The following is a 17,684-nucleotide window of genomic DNA, read 5'->3' as shown; positions in this document are numbered from 1 at the left end:
GCCCAGGTGTTTGTTGTGGCTGGGGTGTCCTGCTAAACCAAGCACTCTTTTCCAAGCCAAATGAAATGCTGTGCACCTTTGTAACAAATACAATGGAAAGGTCCGCACCAACGTTGCCTTACATCCAGGATAAGGCCATTGAAAATCTTCAATCTCCTTTTTAAATACAAATTTCTTATGTTCATTTTGTTCACTCTTCTGCATGAAGCTAACCTGCCTGTGTTGTTCTGGGTGCCAGTTTCTGATGATGGGATTGAGTTGGCTTGTCGAGGCCTTTAGCACCAATGGCACTGGATTTTTTTTTAGATTCTTTCCCCCCACCTCACCCCCTCTTAATTTGAACAGGCTAGGGATGCAGCTTGAACAGAGAGAGAGCTTGATCTGTTTACAAACCTGACTGAAGAATGGAAAAATCCAGTGCGATAGCAGCCCTCAAAGGGCTGTTGGGAGATTTCTCAATGGGGGTAAAATTTAGCAACTACCTCCACAGAGCCACTGTTCCCATCCAGTGTTTCCTCTTATAGAATTGCTGCCACTGTGGACTGCCATTTACTCATGGCATCATGGCTGTATACTGATCATAATATTATGTACAGTATTTCAGTGTCCAGCTACTATTTGGCTAAGTATAGGACCTTTATTCGCATATTGGCAATTAATTTGGTACACTGATGTCTGCTTGGGATGTTATCTGAAACACCTTGACTGAACCTCTGCCCTATCCAGCTGATGTGCATGCAGACTATGCAACGAAGTTAGGTTAGGTGGATTGGCCTTGCTAAATTGCCCCTTAGCGTCCAAAAATGTATAGGTTAGGAGGATTAGTAGGGTAAATGTGACAGGGATGGGGCCTGGGTGGGATGCTCTGTTGGAGAGTTGGTGCACACTCAAAGGGCTGAATGGCCTTCTGTGCAGGAGGGATTAAATCCCACAGGGGATCATGTTTAAGTAATCATTGTGTTTAAATAACTGGTAGGTACTTTGAGGCCCGTGCACGTCAATAGCACAGCTTTTGTACAAAAAATGTTGTTAGGCACAGCATGCCATAGATCCACATTCTCACCATCCTGCCACCTAACAATCTCTGCGCTGCTGCAGTGCATGGAATTGCTTAGCTTCTCCGATTCAACAAGCTTGTCCCTATTCTTAAAGGAGAAAAATTGTTCCTTGGTCGATTTTATTGCAAGTTTAAGAATCGTCCAGATCTCATTGATCTTTTGGTCTAATGCAGCATTCCACTTTTCATTTCTCAAGAGAAAAGAGACTCATTCTGTTCATCCTTTCCTGATATATATACCCATGCATTTCTAATATTGCCGTTATGAATCTTCTCTGCACCCTCTACAGTGCTTCTATCTTATTTTAATAATAAGATGACTAGAATTGCAAGCTATATTCCAAGTGTAGTCTCATGAGGTTTTAGCATAATTTTGGAAAGTAAAATTTAAAACAGCCATTGATTTGGAAGTACTGAAACTGTGAAGCTATTGTGTCAAGCAACAATAATGGTCATCAAATATTCTGGAATAGCAGAACCATTCACTAATACTGGTGGTACAATCCGGTTAGTTGATGGAAATACATATCTTTTTGTATTTAAAGTGGCAATATTGTTTACAGACTTCGGAAGCTCTTTGCGTGGTGACATCTAGTGGCAAAGTTTGTGATTATATCAGGTGACAAAGCAAAATTAACTGGGAAATGTTACTAGTTATAAACGGTAAATATAGATTCAAAAATGCAACCAAAATTCATGAGAAAGGGAAGTAATGATAATGGAGAGGAAGTGTGTGCTCTGTGCAAAATTTCAATAATGTACAGATAACTAGCTATCACATTTATATTCCATCTTAATCATAGTACTTGTGGTATTGGGTGGCACAGTGGTTAGCGCTGCTGTCTCACAGCTCTAGGGACCTGGTTCAATTCCAGCCTTGGGTGTCTGTGTGGAGTTTGCACATTCCCCCCTCCGGGTGCTCCGGTTTCCTCTCTCAGTCCGAAAGATGTGCTGGTTAGGTGGATTGGCCATGCTAAATTGTCCCTTAGTGTCTCAAGATTTGTAGGTTAGGGGAATTAGTGGGATAAATATGTGGGTGGGATGCTGTGTCGGATGGTTGGTGTAGACTCAATGGGCCAAATGGCCTCCCTCTGCACTGTAGGGATTCTAATCATGCACGCCTGTAATGTCCATGGAGATTTTCTCACAGATCTCCCATTGTAACTTTGGCGGAGGATTGGGAAAAGTGGCATTAATTACTAGATGCCACTTATTCTTTGAGGTTTCTACTGATTGTCCTTTGGAAAACCAGAGGACCCTACAGTTCATAAATATAAAAGATCTTTCCAGTGTGGTTAAAAGTGCCATAAAGGAGAGGTGATATTCTCCTCGATAGGTTTCTAGATTTACAGGAAAAAAAAACGACTGCTCCAATAAGTCTAAATCTCCTCTGGATGGCCAGAGTATCATTGACTAGACGCGGTTGAATTTCAGTCAGAGTCAATTTAACAGCAAATTCATTCTGGAGCCGATTGTCAATTTTCTTTTTTAAGTTTTAGTTGTATCAATTCCAGCGTACTGTGGCACAGTTTGGATGAAGTCAGGTATGGCTGGCACAGTGATTAGCACTGTTGCTTCACAGTGCCAGGGACCCGGGTTCGATTCCCGGCTTGGGCCACTGTCTGTGTGGAGTTTGCACGTTCTTCCCGTGTCTGCGTGGGTTTCCTCCGGGTGCTCGGGTTTCCTCCCACATGCTGAAAGACGTGCTGGTTAGGGTGCATTGACCCGAACAGATGCCGGAGTGTGGCGACTAGGGGAATTTCACAGTAACTTCACTGCAGTGTTAATGTAAACCTTACTTGTGATTAATAAATTAACTTTAACACACGATTTGAGTTTCCTCATAATGGATTGTGGGCACTGTCCACACGGCTGGATATAGCATTTGGGGCGAATGGGATCAAAGGTTATGGGCAAAAGCAGGATTAGACAATTGAGTTGGATGATTAGCCACGATCGTAATGAATGGCGGAGCAGGCTCGAAGGGCCAAATAGCCTCCTCCTGCTCCTATCTTCTATGTTTCTATGTAACACGAGACAAACTTGATAAGTATCTGGGTGTGGATATAGTGCGTGCGGTATTCATCAGCCTGTCCATTTGGAATGGTTTGACTGGGATTGATTGGTTTTGTTGGAGAAATTGACCAAGCATCCATTCTTTGACCAAGAGCATGTACGCAGCAGGTGATTGTTGCTAAAGTACCAATCCTCAGAGAGAAAGATTGCATTAGATTCAGCAGACCAAAACACCTTTTAAAATTTCTGCTGAAAGAATGGAGATGGCGACCTATTGGAAAGATGGATGAGTTTGCGAACAATTGGGATGAAGTACAGCAATGGAGAAGTGTTTTGTCCAGTCACATCTGCAAGCTGATATTGGGAAGCTAGCTGAGCTGGCAGCTATCAGGAACCTTTGGAATATAAACGGAGGGAGCTCTGAAGCATCCAGTCTTTCATTGCTTCTGTTTCCATGAGTAAGATGGGCCAACAATGTGGTAAATGACAAGCTGCTGAAGTGCATTACAATCAGCCGAATGTAAATACAAATCCGGATACTCTGCCAGCAATGAGCTTTTCTAATTGTTTTTCAAAGGTTTGAAGGAAGCTGACATAAAATGATAGGAATGATAAACCTGATGTTAAACCTGGAATTTCCATAGAATCCCTACAGTACAAAAGGAGGCCATTTGGCCCATTGAGTCTGCACTGACCACAATCCCACCCAGGCCCTATTCCCATAACTCCACACATTTACCCTGCTAATCCCCCTGACGCGAATGGTAAATTTTAATAGCCAATCCACCTAACCTGCACATCTTTGGACTAGCAGTATCTTTACTGAGCACACCACCACCTGAAAATTCCCTCCGAGTCACGCACCATCGTGACTTGAAAATATAAAGCAGGTCCTTCATCAGCGCTGGGTCAAAATTCTCAAACTCCCTCCCTGATAGCTGTGTGAAAGAAAGAAAGATTTGCACTTAGAGATCACCTTCGGTGACCTCATGATATCCCAAAATGCTTTCCTCCGAGTGCTCTGGTTTCCTCCCACAGTCCGAAAGACATGCAGGTTAGGTGCATTGGACATGCTAAATTCTCCCTCAGTGTACCCGAACAAACGCCGGGGTGTGGCAACTAGGGGATTTTCACAGTAACTTCATTGCAGTGTTGATGTTAGCCTACTTGTGACACTAATAAATAAACTAAACTAAAGTACTTTTGAAGCCCTCCAAGACACAGACATGCCAAGTGTAGAGATGGTATTCATCTTACATCAGCTGAGATGGCCGGGATCCGTTGTCAGAATGTCCGACTCAAGGTTACCCAACCAGCTGCTCAGCTCATGGCTCTGTCAGCAAACCTGACCCTGGGGGTACAAAGGGAAACATTTCAATGACAACCTCCAAGCTTCCAGGAAGCAGATATCCAACTGTAGCCAAAATTATGATGCATCATCAAAAATAGTGATCAACAAGAACAGCCATGGAGAGAACAGCAAGAGGGTTAGAAAGAGATGGAAGCTGCTTGAGTTAACAATCCGCCTCTACCAATTGATGACCGATGTCCTCACTATGGGAGAGGCTGGAAAGCTAAGAATGGACTCAAGAGCCATCTATGATCCCACAACCAACACTGAAGTCTCATTGCTGCCCAACCGACGACGAGAGAGCATCATCTTCAACTCGAGGGAGTGCCGATGATGATTTTTGAAACACAGTCACAGAAATGCACAGAGCAAACTCCCACAAGCAGCAAAGTGACAATGTGCAGATAGATTGGTTTTGTGATATTGCTTGAGGGGTAGCTCTCCTGCTGTTCTTCGAAAAACTGTCGACGTTGCTACAAAGGTCGACCTTTGAAGTCTCAAAAAATCCCTCCAGAACCAGGGATGGATTCATACATTGAGTAAAGAAGTGAACTGCTGGCATGGGTGGTTGCCATTCTGAAATGTCATCGCTGTCCAATGCTAACAGTGCGTGTGTAAATCTTAGCAACGCAGCCTGCTTGATTCCAATTGAGCCCAGTTATAAGGTACTGACAAACAAAACATTTGGAGGGTGGGTGAAACATTGGGCTGACAGTTAATGTGAGTACTGTATATCACTGCTGAAACGGAGAGTCAATCTATAAACTCAGTACTTCCAATCACATGATTATGAAGTTTGAAGTTTATTAGTCACAAGTCGGCTTACATTAACACCGCAATGAAATCACTGTGATGTTGGTGCTGTGATGTAAGGTAGTGCCATAAGAGTCGCACTGCCGCCTCACAGCACCAGAGACCTGGGTTCAATTGTGTCCTTGGCTGACTGTGTGGAATTTGTACATTCTCCCTGTGTCTGCGTGGGTTTCCTCTGGGTACTCCGGTTTCCTCCCACATTCCAAAGATGAGCAGGTTAGATGGATTAGCCATGCTAAATTTGTCCTTAATGTCCCAGGATAAATAGATCAAGAGGATTAGCGGGGTAGATATCAGGGGTAAGCCTGGGTAAGAGTCGGTGCAGACTCGATGGGCTGAATGGCCTCCTTCTGCACTGTAGGGAATCTATGAGATTGTTTACATCCACAGAAGCAGATAGCCAGGGCTTTCTGAAAAAGAGCACCTTGAACCGTGCAACATTCACTCAGTACTGCGTTATACTCAAGGTCAGAGGGTCGGAGTATCTGTACCACACAGACTTGGCTACTCACCTTCTCGACAATTAGGGACGGACAATAAAAATGCTGGCTTTGCTCGTGATGTGTGCATCTCATGAATGATTTTTTTAAAGGTCAGGATATTTTGAGCCAGAGGTTGTCTGTTTTTCTGGATGTCCCCAGCCTATGCATAATCTGATAGACCTAATCATTCGCGAAGGTGAAGTCACATGGGATCAGAGGTGAGCTGGCAAGGTGGATACAGAACTGGCTCGATCATAGAAGACAGAGGGTAGCAGTGGAAATGCACCCTTCCACTTTAAACCTGTGCCCCCTAGTAATTGACTCTTCCACCCTGGGAAAAAGCTTCTGACTATCCACTCTGTCCATGCCTCTCATAATCTTGTAGACTTCTATCAGGTCGCCCCTCAACCTCCGTCGTTCCAGTGAGAACAAACCAAGTTTCTCCAACCTCTCCTCATAGCTAATCCCCTCCATACCAGGCAACATCCTGGTAAATCTTTTCTGTACCCTCTCCAAAGCCTCCTTCTGGTAGTGTGGCGACAAGTGGCGTTCCTCAGGGATCAGTGCTGGAACCTTTGCTGTTTGTAATATATATAAATGATTTGGAGGAAAATGTACCTGGTTTGATTAGTAAGTTTGCACAAAGGTAGGTGGATTTGCGGATAGCGATGAGGACCATCAGAGGATACAGCAGGATATAGATAGGTTGGAGACTTGGGCGGAGAGATGGCAGATGGAGTTTAATCTGGACAAATGTGAGGTAATGCATTTTGGAAAGTCTAATACACATAGGAAATATACATTAAATGGCAGAATCCTTAAGAATATTGATAGGCAGAGGGATCTGGGTGTACAGGTACACAAGTCACTGAAAGTGGCAACGCAGGTGGAGAAGATAGTCAAGAAGGCATACGGCATGCTTGCCTTCATCGGCTGGGGCATTGAGTTTAAAAACTGGCAAAGTCATGTTGCAGCTTTATAGAACCTTAGTTAGGCTGCACTTGGAATATAGTGTTCAATTCTGGTCGCCACACTACCAGAAGGATGTGGAGGCTTTGGAGAGGGTACAGAAAAGATTTACCAGGATGTTGCCTGGCATGTAGGGCAATAGCTATTAGGAGAGGTTGGAGAAACTTGGTTTGTTCTCACTGGAACGATGGAGGTTGAGGGACGACCTGATAGAAGTCTACAAGATTATGAGGGGCATGGACAGAGTGGATAGTCAGAAGCTTTTTCCCAGGGTGGAAGAGTCAATTACTAGGGGGCACAGGTTTAAGGTGCGAGGGGCAAGATTTAAAGGAGATGTACGAGGCAGATTTTTTACACAGAGGGTGGTGGGTGCCTGGAACTGGCTGCCAGGGAAGGTAATGGAAGCGGATACAATAGTGAGTTTTAAGGGGCGTCTTGACAAATACATGAATAGGATGGGAATAGAGGGATACGGTCTCCGGAAGGGTAGGAGGGTTTAGTTCAGTCGGGCAGCATGGTCGGTGCAGGCTTGGAGGGCTGAAGGGCCTGTTCCCCTGCTGTAATTTTCTTTGTTCTTTAATCTACACCTGTCCCACAACCTCCAACCCCCACCTTCCTGAACCTGCATTCCATCCCTGGCAAGATGTGTTGCTACATATCTTTTCTTTCATTAAAGTAATCAGACAGATCTGCTGAGGCCAGAGGCTCTGACAGTAAGTCACAATTTGCAGACAGTATTGACTGGTCAGCATTTAAAATCAGTCAAATCATAGAGTCGTAGCATCCCTACAGTGCAGAAGGAGGCCATTGAGCCCATCAAGCCTGCACCGACGACAATCCCACCCGGGTCCCTATCTCTGTAACCCCATATATTGACCCGGTTGACACTAATGGATGACTTCTTTTCGATTATTATCCTGCTAATCCCCCTGACACTAAGGTTCAATTTAGCACAGCCAATCAACCTAACCCACACATCTCTGGACTGTGGGAGGAAACCGGAGCACCCGGAGGAAACCCACACAGACACGGGGAGAATGTACAAACTCCACACAGACAGTGACTGAGGCTGGAATTGAACCCGGGTCCCTGGCGCTGTGAGGTAGCAGTGCTAACCACTGTGCCACCATGCCGCCCATTTAACATGGCCAATCAACCTAACCCACACATCTCTGGACTGTGGGAGGAAACCGGAGCACCCAGAGGAAACCCGCGCAGACACGAGGAGAACGTGCAAACTCTAGACAGACAATGACTCCAAGCTGGGAATCAAACCTGGATCCCTGGCGCTGTGAGGCAGCAGTGCTAGCCACTGTGCCGCCTACATGTTAACCTACATCCGAACATGTGACTTTTTCTGGACCAAAAGAGGTTTGCGGGGGGAAGGGGTGAAATACGACGGTTTCGCCCAAAATTCTGACCCTCGCCCTGCTCCAAACAATATGATCAGTTAATAAGGTACCCACTAGGCTAGGCCTATGGAGGAACTTTCCTGCTCAATTAACCAGCAGTTCAGGGCCTCAATCTGCCCCACTGCCATAATGCACTGGGAGATAGACCAAGTTGTTGAAGAGATAGGAAGGAGTGGACATCAGGGGATTTCAGAGCCCCCCTCGGTCCTATTCCTGCAACCCATACGTTTACCCTGCTAATCCCCCTGACACGAGGGTCAATTTAGCATGGCCAATCAACCTAACCCGCACATCTCTGGACTGAGAGAGGAATGATGTGGGTGTCTCTGGGCACTGTTTGAGAGCAGATTTCCACTCCATCTGACGAAGGAGCAGCGCTCTGAAAGCTAGTGCCGTTTGCTACCAATGAAACCTGTTGGACTTTAACCTGGTGTTGTTAGACTCCTTACTGTGAGAGGAAACCAGAGCACCTGGAGGAAACCAGAGAATGTACAAATGTACACAGACAGTGACCCGAGGCTGGAATTGAACCTGTAACCCTGGCGCTGTGAGGCAGCAGTGCTAAACTACTGTGTCACCGGGCCGCCCCAAAATTGTAATAAAGAATATCAGGTGAAATTGTCCACCACTGTAACCCCATATATTGACCCGGTTGACACTAATGGATGACTTCTTGGCAGGATTATTCTATGCCAGGATTAAAAATGAGAAGATGGTTAAAAGTTGCACAGCTCCAGTACCATCCAACCTACACAACACTCCTCAGAAGTCAGGAGGACATTGTGGGATGCATTCCCCTGAGGATAAATGGATGTCCCTGGATTCACCAGGATAACAATCAGAAATTTGCTACTCTACTGAATTGTCCCGTCAGTAACAAATCAGATTGCAGAATCAATTAAGAGATGAAATTACAGGGGATATATTCCAGGATTAACAAGGATGAATGGGGAACTGCAGTATATGACTCTATACAGGATAATCAGCACTATATGCCTCAGGGTCAGTTACAGGATTGCCCCCATCTGTATGAATAAAGCACAGTCTAGGATCAACACAAGGATATATTTACAGGGGGTATAGTTCAGGATTAATAAATCCTGATTTTCACAGTGTAACAGGATAAGCAGCAGGATAAAAGACAATGGCCAGAATTCTCTGACCTTCCCACTGGCTGGGATTCTCCAGTCCCGCTGCAGCGAATGTAGTTTTGGCTGAGCACCAAATTCTCCATCCTTGCTGGCAGCGGTGGCGGGTGAATAAGAAATGAGAATCCTGGGCAAGGTCACAAAATCAAGAGCATAATCACAAGGGCACAACATTTAGGATTAATGATGAACTGCAGGATAATATAACCAACCACATCAAGCAACATCCAGAATTTCACCGTGCACCTCCGCCATGCCGTTGTCCCAAAGGGAAACCTAGGCCCAGGCGAGTGGCGAAGAGTTATCGGGTCTGGCTGCCTCCAGCCCTTCTCAGTGAACATTGATGACAGACAACGTAAGGCCAGTGATTGGAGTCTTCCCCAGGCCTCCAAGACCAGATACAACTCTAACGAGCTCGAAACGCCCAACCTTCGAGTCAAGATTGTGAAAGCATGGCAGCCAATTCTCAAATTCGGCTGGGAATTGATCCCCCAGCACCCCTCAAGAGACTGGGTGCATGGGTACTCCTTCTCCAGCCCCATCTCCCCGAATCAACCAGGTGTCCGACATGCAGCAGAATTTCCAAGGATTGAAGGTGAGCCCCCACTGAGGAAACTGTCCCCTCGACTGACCGGATTCTCTTCTCCGCTTCATCCATTCTCTTCAGGATATCTTGTTCATTATGTAGGGGAGAACATGCCCCTGTCTACATCAATGGGGATGAAGTAGAAATGGTCGAGAGCTTCAAGTTTTTAGGTGTCCAGATCATCAACAACCTGTCCTGGTCCCCCCATGCTGATACTATTGTTAAGAAAGCCCACCAATGCCTCTACTTTCTCAGAAGATTAAGGAAACTTGGCATGTCAGCTACAACTCTCACCAACTTTTACAGATGCACCATAGAAAGCATTCTTTCTGGTTTTATCACAGATTGGTATGGATCCTGCTCTGCCCAAGATCGCAAGGAACTACAAAAGGTCGTATATATAGCCCAATCCATCACGCAAACCAACCTCCCATCCATTGACTCTGCCTACATTTCCCACTGCCTAGGAAAAGCAGCCAGCATAATTAAGGACCCCACGCATCCCACCCCGGACATTCTCTCTTCCACCTTCTTCCATTGGGAAAAAGATACAAAAGTCTGAGGTCACGTACCAACCGACTCAAGAACAGCTTCCTCCCTGCTGCTGTCAGACTTTTGAATGGACTTGCCTAGCATTAAGTTGATCTTTCTCTACACCCTAGCTATGACTGTAACACTACATTCTGTACTCTCTCCTTTCCTTCTCTATGAACGGTATACTCTGTCTGTATAGTGCACAAGAAACAATACTTACTTATGTTAATACATGTGACAATAATAAATCAAATCAAATCAATGCAAGCACCAATAGTCTGCCAGGGAGCTAAGGCCATCGTCCACAACTTCACTCACAATGGCAGCCACCAGCTCGATGCCTTGGGCACCGCTGAAGCGTAGGTTGCTCACCCGCGCAACCATCACTGTGAACTGGGCAAACCGAGCCCCACCCCAGCCGTCTGCGACTGCCTCCATCAAATGAGGATGCGCTTGACTTAACTCTGTCAACAAAGTTTAGCGAAGGTCTTCCAGGAACACAGCACAGATTATACAATCAGATCCAAATAAACGATGAGTTGTGCATCAGGATTAAAAGATGAGTCGCATCAGAGCTTGTGAAAACGCAGCCGCTCCCGCACTTGCGTCACATGCCCCCCACCCCCCCTCTCCCCACCCCCCCTCTCCCCACCCACACCACTCTCCCCGCCCCGGCTTGGATGAGGTTGGTGTCCAAAATCCACTTAAACAGTAGATAAGTCTAAGCAGGTGATAAGACGAGGCCTGATTTGGAGAAAAAGATTTTGTCTTATAGACCAAAACATAGGGTACTTATATGCCTTGGGAACAGGAACAGCCACAATCTTTCAATAGTCCCATAATTTGTGGTCAGTGGAATAGTTGGATTTTCTTTCAATTTGATGTAATCTGTGGAGTCGCTGCTCAGATAATGCTCAGTCTGTGTAATAGGGGCAGTGTCTTCACTCAGAGAATTGTGCTTTGAATCAGAGGCTGGCAGGCTCGTTCCCAGCAATCGTATCTGCTTGTTTATTCCTGAATTTAACTGGGAAATCATCATGAGCATTTGTTTGGAGTCTTTTTTTTTAAAAAAAAACAAGATGTGGATTGTTTGTTAAGAATGGCCGACAATTGTTGATGTCGCTTTGTGACTCAGGGGATCAATCAGAGCTCTCATGTATGCATCAAAAATAAAGAGGTGTAGAAACTAAACTGCATCATACATTATGCAGAAAATCAAAATCCCCCCCCACTGGAATGCCATCGATGTGGCTTTTTTTGAATCTCATGATTTTGGTAACAAGGAAAGCAGCAGCGTTGTGTCTCTCTTGTGAGATGTATTTGAACAGGAAAGATTTGTTTTACGTCAGGAGAAGGTACCCAATCATGGCAGCAAAGTGTTTGTCAGCCCGGTTTTTAACTCCCTGGTTTTAAATTGCTCACTCACCCGTGGAATTCACTAACTGTTTGCTGAATTGTGAAGCGGAGAGATACAGGCCAGGGGGAATCACCTGGCAGTGTGAAGATGCTGCAGACTTCTCTGCATTGCAGGCCAGATGCGTATTTTCGCTCTGTGGAGTATAAGCTTACACATAATGGAAAGGCTTAGAAAAAAAACACAGAGCTGTCCTGACATTCATTTCTCTCAAGAGACAATTAAACACTGAAAAGATCACCGTTCTGCATTGTGCTATCAGGGATTCTCTTGGCCAAGTTCCAGGTTCCGGTAATATGAGGAATGGAGTAATTTACAGCAAGCTGTTTAATCAAGCAGTTCAGGGACAAGCCCGATTTGATTCTGAGTCGACACCAGTGTGGGAGCCATTTTCTCCAGGAGAGTTGTTGGGTGAGTGATGAGGTGAGAGAGGCCAATATGGTTACACAATACCAGCTCTGACTCCCTCACTCACTAAGCCAGATGAGGTTAGCTAACTCGAGTCAAAAACAAACAATGCTGGATCAAACGCAGCCAGTCTGACGGTATCTTTATACTGTAAGTATATTTATACTTTAGACAGCATAAGGAAGGACCCCATGCATCCCAGACACACACTCTTCCACCTTCTTCCATCGGGAAAAAGATAATTATTATTAAGTCTGAGCTCATGTACTAACCGACTCAAGAACAGCTTCTTCCCTGCTGCTGTCAGACTTTTGAATGGACCTACCTTGTATTAAGCTGATCTTTCTCTACACGTTGACTATGACTGTAATACTACATTCTGCACTCTCTCCTTTCCTTCTCTATGAACGGTATGTTTTCTTTGTATAGTGCGCAAGAAACAATACTTTTCACTGTATGTTAATACATGTGACAATAAATCAAATCAAACCTGTGGCAAGAGAGTATAGACCCAACGTATCCAGACTTGAAACGTTAGCTCCATTTTCTCCACACAGATGCTGTCAGACCTACTGAGATTTTCCAGCATTTTCTGTTTTTGTTTCAGATTGTTTCACCCAAGACTATTTCCTCGGGTGGATGGAGCTATTACAAGGGGGCATAACTATAGGGTTCATGGTGGGAGATATAGGAAGGATATCAGAGGTAGGTTCTTTACGCAGAGAGTGGTTGGGGTGTGAAATGGACTGCCTGCAGTGATAGTGGAGTCAGACACTTTAGGAACTTTCAAGCGGTTATTGGATAGGCACATGGAGCACACCAGAATGATAGGGAGTGGGATGGCTTGATCTTGGTTTTGGACAAAGCTCGGCACAACATTGAGGGCCGAAGGGCCTGTTCTGTGCTGTACTGTTCTATGTTTTATTCCAGCATCCACAGGAATTTGCTTTTATTTTGCCTAACTTGAGTGTTCGTTTGGCTCAATGGTACAACAGGATGGTACGGTGGCACAGTGGTTGGCACGGTGGCACAGTGGTTGGCACGGTGGCACAGTGGTTAGCGCTGCTACTTCACAGCCTTAGGGACCCGGGTTCGATTCCAGCTTCGTGTGCTTGGGTTTCTACCCACAGTCAAAAAGATGTCTGGATTAGGTTGATTGGCCGTGCTCAATTGCCCCTTGGTGTTCCAAGATGTGCAGGTTAGGAGAATTAGCGGGATAAAAATGTGGGGTTATGGGCATAGGGCCTGGGTAAAGTAAAGTTTATTTATTAATCACAAGTAAGCTTACATTGACACTGCAATGAAGTTACTGTGACATTTCCCTAGTTGCCTGTTCGGGTCAATGCACCTAACCAACACGTCTCTCGGACTGTGGGAGGAAATCGGAGCACATGGAGGAAACTCACACAGACACGGGGAGAACGTGCAGACTCCACACAGACAGTGACCCAAGCCGGGAGTCGAACCCGGGTCCCTGGAACTGTGAGGCAGCAGTGCTAACCACTGTGCCACAAGATGCTCTGTCAGATAGTTGGTGCAGATTTGAAGGGCTGAATGGCCTCCTTTTGCACTATAGGATTCTCTGATTCCCGCTTTGAGTCAGAAAGCCATGAGTTCAAGACCACCTTGACAAACATGTCAATGCATTGGTGTCTTTGAGACGTTATACTATGGCCCAGTTTAGTTGGATCTGAAAGACTTGTGAAGAGACAGATAAAAACAGTGTGACATTTTGACTGCGTGCCATATATCGGAGCACACGAATCACTTATGTGCCATTGCAGTGAACCCAGAGTCTGGGACTTTGGCAAACTGATTGTCCCCGGAGATAACTGCACTGATGATGAATGTTTCCTACTGTGCTCTTACAGGTCAGCAAATCCCGCCTTTGGATCCTTCTCAGATTCATAGCAACGGGGCTTTCAAAGTTGGAAGACACCAGGTACGGTCGGGCAGGCGCTGCTGCTGAGCAGGCAGCTGTGTTGGGAGACCAAAGCCCAGCAACGTTGAACCAGCTTCCTCACACCAAGCAGCCACACAGGAACAACAAAGAGAAAAGAACCATTGTTGTTGTGTTATTGTTTGAATTATTTAGCAGTCCTGAGGTTGTGTGTCAGTGCTTGGGCTGCTGACTCTTTCATCCTAACACACTGTTGTCCTGATTTCATGACGTTACTGTAAGAATTTACAGAGAGAATACCTGCACTATCAATGAAATGCCAGTTAGCCTTTTTGCTGTTCTCCGTCCTTCTGACTTGTTTCGTTCCCACCCTTTCCTCTTTCTTTTCAGAGCAATGTGGCTGAGGTCCCTTCCCCTTTTTTGTGCCCATTCTTGGTTTCAAGCGGCCAGAAGCAAATTGAACCTCTTCAGCGTAAACCTAATTTATACTCCCAGTTACACATCGCGAAATGGTCTGTTTATTTATTCCGAGCTGATTAATAATAACCAAGCCAAACCTTACTGACTGGCTGCGAAACTCAGTAAAAACTAAATGCTGGTTAAGAACTCTTCACTATTTCTTCCATGCTCCATATTTAGAAGTATTAATTCACATGGGCTCATATCAAGGTGAAAATTAGTCCTTTAGTAAGTGTATGAGTTTGGAGGGAAAATGAGTTGCCTTGTGTGCTATGAAGAGCAAGAAGATCCCGGATTTTGGATAAGTACCTGGATGGGAAAGAATTAGAGGGGTCTGGTTCAAACATGGGCAATTGGGACTAGCTGTGAGAGCACCATGGTCAGCATGGACCGGTTGGGCCGAAGGGCCTGTTTCGGTGCTGTATTGCTCTATGCTTCCATAACCCTTGCCCTTAGCCAGCACTCTTAGCTGGTCTCAGAGAGGCGTGGAGTAAGTGAGTGGGGAGGGGGCATGGGGAGCAGTTGACACCATCACCTTGAATCAGGGAAAGATCAGTCAAGATTCTCACTTCTGCTCACAAGCCAGTGACTCACCCATGGAAGGAACAGGAGCGACATCTTTGCATGGCAAGTTCCTGCAAGAGGAAGATTGAAACAGCATTTCCTACGGAGAATCTGGGATCTGTGTGGGAACAGGGCAAATAACTGTATCTCCTTAACCGATCATATTGTAGAGTTGTTCATCTGGGAGGGTGGGGGTATTTCTACCAGCCTCTATTGGAAAGGACTTTTCATCCACTTCCCGCAGCCCATTCTCTTTGACCGTCGCAACACCTTATATTTGGCTGACAGTGTTTGAGAAATTATCATAATGGAGCAATGTTTGTGAAGACTTTATATCTAAAGCTCAAATGAAGTCAGCAGTGATTGGAGCTGTGTGCGGGATTTTCCCTCATTTGGTGGAATTTTACAGCCCCTTCGCTGTAGGGGAGCGGCGTCGCTGTGAAAGTGCGGTCAGCCGCTCAAAGGTCCATCGACTTCAGCGGGATGGTAACATTCCGCCCATTGTTTTTCTTTTTCCTCTCGTCCGTGGCATTGAGAAAACATTCTTGCGTTCCTAGCTCTGACTTTTTACTTTCCGCCACTATGGATTGAAATTGAGAACAGGTTCCATTTTTTGTTAAAAATTCATTCCGACTGCGGCAGCGCTTATCGCATCTGGCACATTGCTATGGAGGGGTTGGATACTGTATTCATGTAGCTTTTGTGTGTTCCCAATCTTTGGGATGTCTACAATATCATTTGGTGCTAGGTATTCATGGTGACAACCCATCTTTATTACTTTAAACTCTTTTCAAAAGGAAACATGCAGAATAATTGTAAGTTGCCAGTCTCGTTGACATTTCCCACCTTTCAAGGATTTGGTTCCATTGTCTGAGCGACAATCTTGAAGTCCCAGTGCTGTGTGATGTTAAACAGATTCATGTTAAACAGATTCAACTCCAGGATCCGCACAAAAGTATATCAGAAATCAATGCAATTAAATGATCAGTTATCCGTTTGCAACGGTCAAACTTTATGTCACAATGCACCACTAAATTGCGCTTTTTTCTAAATTCATCCCCGGGGATGTGAGTATCGCTGGCAAGGCCAGGATTTATTACCCATCCTAATTTTCATTGCGAAGGTGAGCTGCCATTTTGGTGCCACCAGGCGGAAAATGGTAAAATGGTAAACACTCCAGTGCAGTGTTCAAATGAACACACAATACAAATGAAAGGCTTGGTCATGTTATATGTGACATTTATGTTTTTGGTTACTGCTGCCAATTATTTCAATTCCACGGGCTATGCATCATTCCCCACAAGAGGCAGGGGAGTGCCCTGCTTCTCGGTTTCTGCAAAAGCCTTCTGTTGTTGGCCTTTACAATGATAGCACAGGGTGCCGCTACATTCAGTGCCACTCCTTATGTCTCTGTGGAGAATTACCTGGCTGCTGCTCAGCACCTTGCCGTGAAAGCTGGCTCAGATGGGGAACTGGTCTTACAGGGGGACATGGACTCACTCCTGCACCTCCTCACTCCATGGTGCGGCAAAACAAGGATAGCTCTGCATTCCACAATCTTGATGCTGCAGAAATGAGAGAGGTGGTCTGTGAACCGCAGATCACTGATATGAACCAACAATTAACACAATTGTTGAACTGCTTTGTTTTGGAATAATTGAACATCTGCTACCATTGTTATCTTTCTCCAGGTTAATAGTCCTGTGATCAGCCATGCAGAACTTAACTGTGATTACTGAATAATCATACCTTTTGGTTCTTTGGTGTAACTTGCAGTACAACAGCATCCCAACTGGATTTTGTTTTTGGTTTAAGCATAATTATGGAAAAGCTCCAAATTAATCTCTTTTTTTTGTATGACATTTACTGTTGAAAGGGTCTGCCATTCTGAAGAAATCCGTCAATATGCAAGTTAAAGGATTCATACCTGTATAAAATCTACCCCATCATAACCACAGGGCTTTTCATCACCAGACTCGTTGGCACCAATTTGGGTATTCTGTCAATCAATTGTAACTCATTTTAATGCTCAGTGTATTTTCAATTAAAATGTGTGTTATTTTTTAGATTGGGCTGGTCCCATGTAGTACATGTCAATTAAATGGGTACAATGTCTTGTGTTATTCTAATCACTAATACTGTATAGTAATACTATTAACATTGCAGTGTTGCTGAAGGTAAGCCGTTTCAATGTACATTCAATAAACAACCTTTCATAACAATTAGCTTGTGAACAGTGAGTGCTGTCTCAGATCCTCAGATATTTATTACACGGGCAGACAAGTATGGGTTGCACACAGTTTCTGAAATTCTAGAATGGTTCTATTCGTTGTGATGGTTTTTACTTGCAACTTGTTTTTACTCACTGCATAAGCTTGACAGCATTTTAAATCCAGGAGAGTTAGGGGATGCCTAAAGAGTTATACTGTCAGGACCCAGGGCAGAAACAAAAGTATTTTGTGAAGTTAGCCTAGACCTTAAGTTTTATATTTTACATTTGAATTTGGCACGGGTCAGCATAAGGTGTTTCACTTCAGGTATGATTCAAGTGACTAGGAAGCTTTTATTAAA

General features: G+C 44.9%; 1 protein-coding gene across 3 annotated transcripts in view; it reads left to right on the top strand.

The window, feature by feature from the left end:
• The window catches only part of LOC144495584 (ras-related protein Rab-31-like), an 89,210-nt gene extending 71,880 nt beyond the window's left edge, over nucleotides 1-17,330 (top strand). For all 3 annotated transcript variants that reach the window (XM_078215719.1, XM_078215721.1, XM_078215720.1), the window contains exon 7: nucleotides 14,062-17,330. In XM_078215719.1, coding sequence (XP_078071845.1) covers nucleotides 14,062-14,159 — 98 coding nt within the window. In that variant the 3' untranslated portion in view covers nucleotides 14,160-17,330. The remainder of the gene's footprint in view (nucleotides 1-14,061) is intronic.
• The last annotated feature ends 354 nt before the right edge of the window (nucleotides 17,331-17,684 follow it).

Source organism: Mustelus asterias, chromosome 7 (genome assembly GCF_964213995.1).
Source record: "Mustelus asterias chromosome 7, sMusAst1.hap1.1, whole genome shotgun sequence".
NCBI lineage: Eukaryota > Metazoa > Chordata > Chondrichthyes > Carcharhiniformes > Triakidae > Mustelus > Mustelus asterias.
Note: the sequence above shows the minus strand (reverse complement) of the source record. Positions and strands in the feature narration are given on the sequence as shown.